This window comes from Suncus etruscus, chromosome 9, assembly GCF_024139225.1.
Source record: "Suncus etruscus isolate mSunEtr1 chromosome 9, mSunEtr1.pri.cur, whole genome shotgun sequence".
NCBI classification, from domain to species: domain Eukaryota; kingdom Metazoa; phylum Chordata; class Mammalia; order Eulipotyphla; family Soricidae; genus Suncus; species Suncus etruscus.
Window position 1 is genome coordinate 103271228 of NC_064856.1, and position 11402 is coordinate 103282629.

Here is an 11402-nt window from a genome sequence, read left to right on the forward strand (position 1 = left end):
GAAAAGCGGTAGGAACAGGAAGACCAGGTTGAGTAGATCCCATAGGGTGCATGGTGGCATTAATTTTTCGAAGGTCATGAAGAAGTCTCCAGGATCCAGACTTCTTTTTGATAACAAAGATAGGGGTGTTCCAAGGGGAAGTAGAAGGCTCAATGTGGCCAGCGTGGAGCTGCTCCTGAACAAGGGAAGAGGCTGCTGCAAGTTTTTCAGAAGAGAGGGGCCATTGGGGAACCCAGACAGGGGAGTCAGATTTCCAGGAAATTTGGAGGGAGGGTCTGGGTGCAGGGGACGGAGAAGGAAGAGAGGAGGAAACGGGAGGAAGGGAAAACTGAGCATACACAGAGGAGGTGGGAGGGGGAGAAGGGGAGTAGCCGAGACCTAGGCGGCCGAGGTTGGGAGTGGCCTGGATGGGCTTGCTAATGCCCTGTAGGTTTTTTCCGAGGCCTTTGGTGGGGACATACCCTTGAGCAAAAAGTTGATTAAGAACTGTTTTATTCTTACATTTAAGAAGCAGGAGGCCCATCTGATCCATGAGGTCGCGGCCCCAGAGGTTAATGGGAAGATTAGGGATGATGTAAGGGCGGACGAGACCAGCATCACCATCTTCGTCTTGCCAGACAAGGCGGTGGGCGCTGACAAGAACTTGCTTGACAGCACCGGCTACGCCGGAGACATGGTCAGGAGAGGTGGTGGTTGGCCACTCGGGGGGCCAGTCGAGGGGAGAGAAACAGGTAGTATCCGCTCCGGTATCCAAGAGACCTTTGAAAGGACGGCCTTGGATAGTAAGGGTGAGAATGGAGGATGGTCGTTCCTGACAGATGGCCTTAATCCAATATACGTCAGAGGAACCTGGGTCGGATGCGCCACGATGGTGAGGCAGGGCGGGGAGTTCCATAGCCAGGGGCAGTGGTAAAGCCTGGGCAATGCGAAGACCAGGTGTAACCTGCACAGGGTGGTAAGGGGCGACAGCGTGAAGAATAATTTCACCAGAGTAGTCGCCATCAACTATAGAAGGCTGGATGATAAGACCTTTAGTAGTAAGGGAGGCGCGGCCAATAATCATAAAGAAAAAACCTGGAGGAGGTGGTCCATAGATGCCGGTGGGGAGCTGGTAAATGCCACCCTCAGGGTTTAATAAGTGAGGGGAGGAGGAACAGAGGTCGAGCCCTGCGGAGCCTGGGGTGGCCCTAATAAGGGAGGAGGCTGTGGGGCGGGAGATTGGTGCTGATAAAGCACCTGAGAGGGAACTGAGGGTGTTCCTGATGAGTGGTCCCCCGTTGCAGGAACAAAGTTGATATGACGAGGCTGGGCGCGCGGGGCCTGGGGGAGGCCCCTGCGGCATTTCCCTGAAAACTGTTCTGAGAGGAGGTCTGAGAAGCATGAGTACTAGGGTTGGGGGCAAGGGCGTTGCCTTCCACATCTGCGACAGAGCGGCATTGAGAGAGCCAGTGTCTGCCCCTGCGACAGCGCGGGCAGAGAGAGGGGCGTACCGTGGAGGAACCAGTTTGCATAGTGGGGGCGCAGCGCTGGGGACATTGAGCAGAAAAGTGTCCTGGCTGGCCGCATTGGAAACAGGTTTTACCTTTAGTCTGACCTTGGAAGGCCACGAGGGCGCCGGCGACCTGATGTGCAAAGCAATGTGCATCTTTGCACAAAGAAATCATATCTTGGAGGGATTTACTCTGCCAGTGGGATTTAAGTAAAGCGCGACAGGAGGAATTAGCATTTTCATAGGCTAATTGTTTAATAAGAGGGTGGGAGGAATCAGAGGGAGGGATACCCGCAGTGCGTTCAATGGCCTCAAGGAGGCGGGAAATGAATACGTGATAGGGCTCATCAGCACCTTGCTGGATGCAAGAGAGAGGTTCAGAGGGGGCAGAGGAGCGAGGGAGAGCACGCCACGCTTTCATGGCGGCCTGAGAGGTGTTAGTGAGGATAGGGAAGGGAATGAGTTGTTGTAGTTCGATGGAATGAAAAGGCTCAGAACCGGAGAGTTGTTGAAAATAACGCTTATCATCCTTAGCAAGGTCTTTACAGTTATTGGTGAATTCCGCCTCCCACAAAACAAAAAGTTCGGGCTTAAGGGCGCTACGGGCAGCTAGGCGCCATTCAAGAGGGTACATAGCACCACCGTAGGACATCGTCTCCAAACACGTAATGGTGTAAGGAGCTTGGACTCCGTAGTCACGGACAGATTTCATGAGCTCCTGGAGGTCTTTTCGATTCATGGCTTGATATTCAATATATTGCTGATAGACCAAAGGTGGGGCGGGCTGGGCGGGCGGCGCGGCGAGAGGTGCCTCAGGAATGGAGGACGGGGAATCAGGATTAGCAGGTGGGGGAGAGAGAGTCGCAGGCGGAGGCGCGGCAGCGCCAAAGGAAGAAGGTGAGGGGTCGCGGGGATTTTGGGATCTCGTGTGAGGGCGGCGGGACCGGGCTCCGGGATCAGCAGGAGGGAGCGGGGGGGGGGGCGGGGTCAGTGGCTCCGGGATCAGCAGGAGGGAGCAGGGGGGGAGCGGGGTCAGAGGCAGGAAGAGAGTCAGAAAGGGGTTGTTCCGAAGGAGCTACGGGACGCTGTTTAACAAGGGCAGGGAAGAGGAGATGAGGGTCAGGTGGGGACAGGCGTTGGAGAACTTTATCAAGGACTTCAGAGAGTTTGATGACGGTAGCTTGGAAAGCAGAGGGAGACAGTTCAGAGGGAAGCTCAGAATGGGAGGGAGAAGGCAAAGGGTGAAGGGTAAGGGTGGGGGGCGAAGGGGGTGAAGCTGCTGGGGACTGTTGGGTGGGTGCAGGGGATGGAACGCGGGGGGGTCAATGACAGTGTCCAGAGGGGGCGCAGTGGGTGTAGGAGAGAGAGAGGGGTTAACAGTATAAGGAGAAGGCAGGGGAGGCTTGGTAAGATCAGAATGAGAGCTGGTAGGGGAAAGAGAAGGGGTGGAGGTGCGGGACGCAGAGTCCAGTGCTTTCTGGGCTTCTTGGACAGCAAGAGAGCAGGCGGGGAAGAAAGGAGCATCGACAATAATTCCCTGAAGAAGTTGCCAATATTGCAGAATAAGGTTTTTATGGGGGAGGTCATCCTTTTGATTACAAAAGGAGGTTAATTCTTGGCCAACAGTTTTCCAAGTGGACTGGGCAATACGGGGCGCTGTGAGGACGAACCAAGGGCAGACCTCATGAACGAGGGCAAAAAATTTATAGAGATTTTGTTTGGAGACTTCTACGCGTCTGGCTTTTAACTCAGACTGAATATCAGCAATGAATTTGGCTTCTGTGCTTAACGAGTTACCCATAGTAAAAAGGCACAGGAGTCCCAAAAGCCAATTGTGGGACGATATGTCGGCACAAAAATAAATGTGTGCACACTAAGAAAGGCTGACTTTACGCAGCGTCACTCCTGATGGGAGCTTACCCAACCCTGATGGGGGTTTACCGACGTCTTACCACGCAAGCTCCTGGATTCGCCTGCCTCCAACCGACCGGATGAACACGTGGGATCAAAAACACTCACGTTGCGGCGCCACTTGCACTCGTCTTCGCTTCTGCCCTTTAATGGGAGAGATATCCGGCCAGCAGCTTTCTCTCAACCAGGACAGAAGGTAGAAGGCGAATACAAATAATTCGCAAGTGTTAAGCTCTTTTGTGAACACCTAGAAAATTAAGCCATAGAAGTTAATAATAAAAAGCTCAAGCTGAATTCCTGTCAAGAGGTTTATTGAGGGAGCAAGCAGAGTTTTTATACCCTGCTTCAGTGGGAGGAGGAAAAACATAGGATTGAAACTTAAACCAATCATATTTGTACAGGTACAACGATTTTAACCAATGGGAGCAGACACATTTTGATGGCGGGAAGGATAAGGAGAAACCTGGCAGGATGGGGGGAGGGGAAGCAAATCCTTAATAGATCTTACAGTTTAAACCTTACAAAAACCTATCTATAATTGCGTTGTATGAGAGCAGTTACAAAAACAGGTTCCATGAAAAGATTTAAGGAATCTAGTTAAGCCAGATTCTCTGTGGTGAGCTAAATTTATTTGCAGGGTTCTTTTGGCTCAGGGCTATGCAAACTTATGGCTTGAATCAGGCAGCGGTGAAAAATCCATTGAATATGTGGGTGTACGGTCGCCCACAGTGGTATAGCTGGATCATATGGGAGCTCGATTTCAAGTTTTTGGAGGAATCTCCATATTGCTTTCCATAAAGGTTGAACTAGATGGCATTCCCACCAGCAGTGGATAAGAGTTCCTTTCTCTCCACATCCCCACCAACACAGTTTATTCTCATTCTTTGTGATGTGTGCCATTCTCTGTGGTGTGAGGTGGTATCTCATCGATGTTTTGATTTGCATCTCCCTAATGATTAGTGATGTGGAGCACTTTTTCATGTGTCTTTTGGCCATTTGTATTTCTTCTTTGTCAAAGTGTCTGTTCATTTCTTCTCCCCATTTTTTGATGGGGTTAGATGTTTTTTTCTTGTAAAGTTCTGTCAGTGCCTTGTATATTTTGGAGATTAGCCCCTTATCTGATGGGTATTGGGTGAATAGTTTCTCCCACTCAGTGGGTGGCTCTTGTATCCTGGGCACTATTTCCTTTGAGGTGCAGAAGCTTCTCAGCTTAATATATTCCCATCTGTTAATCTCTGCTTTCACTTGCTTGGAGAGTGCAGTTTCCTTTTTGAAGATGCCTGTAATGTACTGGAGTGTCTTGCCTATGTGCTGTTCTATATATCTTATGGTTTTGGGGCTGATATCGAGGTCTTTAATCCATTTGGATTTAACCTTCGTACATGATGATAGCTGGGGGTCTAAGTTCAATTGTTTGCAAGCAGCTATCCAATTGTGCCAACACCACTTGTTGAAGAGGCTTTCACTGCTCCATTTAGGATTTCCTGCTCCTTTATCAGAAATTAGTTCATTGTATGTCTGGGGAAAATTTTCTGAGTATTCAAGCCTATTCCACTGATCTGAGGGCCTGTCCTTATTCCAATACCATGCTGTTTTGATAACTATTGCTTTGTAGTAGAGTTTAAAGTTGGGGAAAGTAATTCCTCCCATATTCTTTTTCCCAATGATTGCTTTAGCTATTCGAGGGTGATTATTGTTCCAAATAAATTTCAAAAGTGCCTGATCCACTTCTTTGAAGAATATCATGGGTATCTTTAGAGGAATAGCATTAAATCTGTATAATGCCTTGGGGAGTATTGCCATTTTGATGATGTTAATCCTGCCAATCCATGAGCAGGGTATGCATTTCCATTTCCGCGTGTCCTCTCTTATTTCTTGGAGCAGAGTTTTATAGTTTTCTATGTATAGGTCCTTCACATTTTTAGTCAAGTTGATTCCAAGATATTTGAGTTTGTGTGGCACTATTGTGAATGGGGTTGTTTTCTTAATGTCCATTTCTTCCTTATTACTATTGGTGTATAGAAAGGCCATTGATTTTTGTGTGTTAATTTTGTAGCCTGCCACCTTGCTATATGAGTCTATTGTTTCTAGAAGCTTTTTGGTAGAGTCTTTAGGGTTTTCTAAGTAGAGTATCATGTTATCTGCAAACAGTGAGAGCTTGACTTCTTCCTTTCCTATCTGGATTCCCTTGATATCTTTTTCTTGCCTAATCGCTATAGCAAGTACTTTCAGTGCTATATTGAATTGGAGTGGTGAGAGAGAACAGCCTTGTCTTGTACCAGAATTTAGAGGGAAGGCTTTTAGTTTTTCTCCGTTGAGGATAATATTTGCCGTTGGCTTGTGGTAGATGGCTTCAACTAGATTGAGAAAGGTTCCTTCCATTCCCATCTTGCTGAGAGTTTTGATCAAGAATGGGTGTTGGACCTTATCAAATGCTTTCTCTGCATCTATTGATATGATCATGTGGTTTTTATTTTTCTTGTTATTGATATTGTGTATGATGTTGATTGATTTACGGAGGTTAAACCATCCTTGCACTCCTGGGATGAAACCTACTTGATCGTAATGGATGATCTTCTTAATGAGGCATTGAATCCTATTTGCCAGGATTTTGTTGAGGATCTTTGCATCTGCATTCATCAGCGATATTGGTCTGTAATTTTCTTTTTTTGTAGCATCTCTGTCTGGTTTAGGTATCAAGATGATGTTGGCTTCATAAAAGCTATTTGGAAGTGTTTCCGTTTGTTCAATTTCATGAAAGAGTCTTGCCAGGATTGGTAGTAGTTCCTCTTGGAAAGTTTGAAAGAATTCATTAGTGAATCCATCTGGGCCTGGGCTTTTGTTTTTCGGCAGACCTTTGATTACCGTTTTAATTTCATCAATGGTGATGGGGGTGTTTAGATATGCTACATCCTCTTCCATCAACCGTGGAAGATTATAAGATTCCAAGAATTTATCCATTTCTTCCAGGTTCTCATTTTTAGTGGCGTAGAGTTTCTCAAAGTAGTTTCTGATTACCCTTTGAATCTCTCTCATATCAGTAGTGATCTCTCCTTTTTCATTCCTAATACGAGTTATCAAGTTTCTCTCTCTCTCTTTCTTTGTTAGGTTTGCCAGTGGTCTATCAATCTTGTTTATTTTTTCAAAGAACCAACTTCTGCTTTCGTTGATCTTTCGGATTGTTTTTTGGGTTTCCACTTCATTGATTTCTGCTCTCAGCTTTGTTATTTCCTTCTGTCTTCCTATTTTTGGGTCCTTTTGTTGAGCACTTTCTAGTTCTATTAGCTGTGTCATTAGGCTACTCAGGTAAGCTCCTTCTTCCTTCCTGATGTGTGCTTGCAAAGCTATAAATTTTCCTCTCAGTACTGCTTTTGCTGTGTCCCATAAGTTCTGATAGTTTGTGTCTTTGTTGTCATTTGTTTCCAGGAACCTTTTGATTTCCTCCTTGATTTCATCTCGGACCCACTGGTTATTGAGTATGAGGCTGTTTAACTACCAGGTTTTAAGGTTTTTCTTCTGAGTCCCTTTGGAATTCACAAATAATTTCAGAGCCTTTTGGTCAGCAAAGTTAATCTGCAAAATTTCTATCCTCTTGATATTATGGAGGTATGTTTTATGTGCCAGCATGTAGTCTATCCTGGAGAATGTTCCATGTACATTGGAGAAGAATGTGTATCCAGGTTTCTGGAGGTGGAGTGTCCTATATATATCCACTAGGCCTCTTTCTTCCATTTCTCTCCTCAGGTCTAGTATATTCTTGTTGGGTTTCAGTCTGGTTGACCTATCCAGTGTTGACCAAGCCGTGTTGAGGTCCCCCACAATTATTGTGTTGTTATTGATATTATTTTTCAGATTTGTCAACAGTTGTATTAAATATTTTGCTGGCCCCTCATTTGGTGCATATATGTTTAGGAGAGTTATTTCTTCCTGCTCTACATACCCCTTGATTAATATAAAATGTCCATCTTTGTCCCTTACAACCTTCCTGAGTATAAAGTTTGCATTATCTGATATTAGTATGGCCACTCCAGCTTTTTTATGGGTGTTGTTTGCTTGGATAATTTTTCTCCAGCCTTTTATTTTGAGTCTATGTTTGTTCTGACTATTCAGGTGCGTTTCTTGTAGGCAGCAGAAGGTTGGATTGAGTTTTTTGATCCATTTAGCCACTCTGTGTCTCTTGACTAGTGCATTTAGTCCATTGACGTTGAGAGAAAGAATTGTCCTGGGATTTAATGCCATCTTTATTTCAAAATTTGGTGTGTCTTTTGGTTAGTCTTGTCTTAAATTAGGTCTTTCAGTTTTTCTCTTAAGACTGGTTTGGAGTCTGTAAAGTTTCTGAGCTCTTTTTTGTCTGTGAAACCATGTATTCTTCCGTCAAATCGGAAAGTGAGTTTTGCTGGGTATAGTATTCTGGGTGAAGCATTCATTTCATTCAGTCTTGTCACAATATCCCACCACTGCTTTCTGGCATTGAGTGTTTCTGGTGACAGGTCTGCTGTAAATCTCAAGGATGCTTGCTTGAACGTAATTTCCCCTTTTGATCTTACTGTTTTCAGAATTCTGTCTCTATCTGTGGGATTTGTCATTGTGACTAGGATGTGTCTTGGGGTGTTTTTTCTGGGGTCTCTTTTGGTTGGTACTCTTCAAGCATGCAGGATTTGATCACCTATATTCTTTAGCTCTGGAAGTTTCTCTTTAATGATGTTCTTGACCATTGATTCTTCCTGGGAATTTTCTTCCTGGGTCTCTGGGACTCCAATGATTCTTAAGTTGTTTCTGTTGATCTTATCATAGACTTCTATTTTCATCTGTTCCCATTCTTTGACTAATTTTTCCATTGTCTGCTCATTTGCTTTAAGTTTTTTTTCCAATCTCTCCTGCTGTATGGAATTGTTATGTATCTCATCTTCCACAGCACCAAGTCTATTCTCAGCTTCTGATACCCTGTCCCAGAGCTTATCCATTTTGTCATTCACTTCATTTACTGACTTTCTCAGACCTGTTAGTTGACATGTTATTTCAGTTTGGAGTTTTGTGATTTCTGTCTTCATATTTTTTTGGTTCTTATTAGTGTTCTGTTCAACTCTATCCATGGTTTCTTTGAGTTCTTTGAACATATTCCATATTGCTAGTCTAAAGTCCTTATCTGAGAGGTTGATTAGTTGGTTGGTCATTATCTGGTCATCAGAATTGTCCTTTTCATTCTCTATGTCTGATGCTGGCCTGCGTTGTTTCCCCATTGTCACACTTGTATTGTGGGTTTTTCTACGTGTTGTGGTGGTATTCATTGTCTATATGATGCAGGCAGCACACTCCTCTGGCTCCTCCCTTTCTGGATGGGCTGACTTGCCTCTAAGGGAGGGGAGTCCTCCGTGGGTGAAGCCTCACACTAGATCAAATCTTAGGCCCGAGCATTCAACAGAGAAGACAGTCCGAAGAGGAATGCTTGCTTCTCTGTTATAGCACAGTTCTTAGTGTGATTTTTTCTTCTTGTTGCTTTTCTTTTTTAATTTTTTAATGTATATGTGTATATACACACACACACACACACACACACACACACACACAATTCTTCACCAGCACAACATTCCCATGACCGATATCCCTTCCTCACCGGACTGTACTGTAGACAGGCTTTCTACTCTCATTCAGTCATATTTTGTTATGATAGTTCTCAGTGTAATTATTTCTGTGACTGTACTAAACGATCCCTGTGGTGAGCTTCATGTCAGGAGCTGGACCCTCTAGTCCTCTATTTTATCTCTGAGAATCATTACACAAATGTTTTTCATTTTTCTCAAAACCCATAGATGAGTGAAACCATTCTGTGTTTATCTCTCTCCCTCTGACTTATTTCACTCAGCATAATAGATTCCATGTGCATCCATGTATAGGAAAATTTCATGACTTCATCTCTCCTGACGGCTGCATAATATTCCATTGTGTATATGTACCACAGTTTCTTAGCCATGCATCTATTGAGGGGCATCTAGGCTGTTTCCAGACTCTGGCTATTATAAGCAACATTACAATGAATATAGGTGTGAGAAAGGGATTTTTGTGTTGTATTTTTGTGTTACTAGGAGATATCCCTAGGAGTGGTATAGCTAGATCATATGGGAGCTCAACTTCCAGCTTTTCGGAGAAATCTCCATGTCACTTTCCACAAAGGTTGGACCAGATGGCATTCCCACCAGCAGTGAATAAGAGTTTCTTTCTCTCCACACCCCCGCCAGCACTGCTTGTTCTCATTCTTTCTGATGTGTGCCAATCTCTGTGGTGTGAGGTGGTACCTCATAGTTTTGATTTGCATCTCCCTGATGATCAGTGATGTATAGCATTTTTTTAATGTGTCTTTTAGCCATTTGTATTTCTTTTTTGTCAAAGTGTCTGTTCATTTCTTCTCCCTATTTTTTGATGGGGTTAGATTTTTTTTTCTTGTAAAGTTCTGTCAGTACCTTGTAATAGTACTTTGGATAGTAACCCTTTATCTGATGGGTATTGGGTGAATAGTTTCTCCCACTCAGTGAGTGGCTCTTGTATTCTGGGCACTATTTCCTTTGAGGTGCAGAAGCTTCTCAGCTTAATATAGTCCATCTATTTATTTCTGCTTTCACTTGTTTAGAGAGTACTGTTTCCTCTTTCAAGATACCTTTAGTCTCAATGTCATGGAGTGTTTGACCTACATGTTATTCTATATACTTTATGGTGTCAGCTCTGATATCTAGGTCTTCAATACATTTGGATTTTACCTTCTTACATGATGTTAACTGGAGGTCTAAGTTCGCTTTTTTACAAGTGGCTAGCCAGTTGTGCCAACACCAATTATTGAAGAGGCCTTCCCTGTTCCATTTAGGATTTCATGCACCTTTATCAAAAATTAGGTGATGGTATATCTGGTGAACATTCTCTGAGTACTCAAGCCTGTTCCACTGATCTGAGGGTCTGTCTTTATTCCAATACCATGCTGTTTTGATAACTATTGCTTTGTAATGCTGTTTAAAGTTGGGGTACATAATACCTCCTATATTCCTTTTCCCTAGGAGTGCCTTAGATATTCGTGGGTGTTTATTGTTCCAAATGAATTTCAGAAGTGTTTGATCCTCTTCTTTAAAAAATGTCATAAATATCTTTAGAGGGATCACATTAAATCGGTACAAAGCTTTGGAGAGTATTGTCATTTTAATGATATTAATCCTGCCAATCCAAGAGCAGGGTATGGATTTCCATTTCCTTGTGTTATCTCTTATTTCTTGTAGCAGGGTTTTATAGTTTTCTTTGTATAGGTCCTTCACATCTTTAGTCAAGTAGACTCCAAGGTATTTGAGTTTATGTGAGACTAATGTGAATGGGGTTGTTTTCTTAATATCCAATTCTTCCCTATTATTATTGGTGTATAAAAAAGCCATTAATTTCTGTGTGTTAATTTTATAGCCATCTACATTGCTATATGCATCTATTGTTTCTAAAAGTTTTTTGATAGAATCTTTAGGGTTTTCTAAGTATAGTATCATGTCATCTGCTAACAGTGAGAGCTTGACTTCTTCCTTTCCTATCTGGATTCCCTTGATATCTTTTTCTTGCCTAATCATTATAGAAAGTACTTCCAGTATTATGTTAAACAGGAGTGGTGAGAGGGGGCAACCTTGTCTTGTACCGGAGTTTAGAGGGAAGGCTTTCATTTTCTCTTCATTGAGGATAATATTTGCCATTAGCCTGTGATAGATGGCCTTGACTAGATTGAGAAAGGTTCCTTTCATTCCCATCTTGCTGAGAGTTTTTATCAAGAGTGAGTGTTGAACCTTATCAAATTCTTTCTCTGCGTCTATTGATATGATCATGTGATTTTTATTTTTCTCTTGTATTTGTGTATTATGTTGATGGATTTACGAATGTTAAACCATCCTTGCATTCCTGGGAGAAACCTACTTGATTATAGTGAATGATCTTCTTGATAAGGCATTGAATTCTATTTGTCAGAATTTTATTGAGGATCTTTGCA

General features: G+C 43.4%; 1 protein-coding gene across 1 annotated transcript; it reads right to left on the reverse strand.

Annotated features, from left to right (window-relative positions):
• Window positions 1-1677: 1677 nt before the first annotated feature.
• LOC126018743 (endogenous retrovirus group K member 10 Gag polyprotein-like) lies at window positions 1678-3290 on the reverse strand. The gene is made up of 3 exons (XM_049780839.1): window positions 2820-3290; window positions 1781-2564; window positions 1678-1682 (listed from the first exon to the last, which is right to left on the reverse strand). Exons 1-3 carry the CDS (start codon window positions 3288-3290, stop codon window positions 1678-1680), a joined length of 1260 nt encoding a protein of 419 aa, XP_049636796.1.
• Between the last annotated feature and the right edge of the window lie 8112 nt (window positions 3291-11402).

Excerpts from the sequence above, each read along its gene's own strand:
- LOC126018743 (XM_049780839.1), bottom strand. The coding sequence starts at position 3,290 with ATGGGTAACTCGTTAAGCACAGAAGCCAAATTCATTGCTGATATTCAG. Across the intron at positions 2,565-2,819 it reads CTGCGCCCCCTCTGGACACT|CTCCTTCGGAACAACCCCTT; the intron begins GTCATTGACCCC and ends AGCGTCCCGTAG.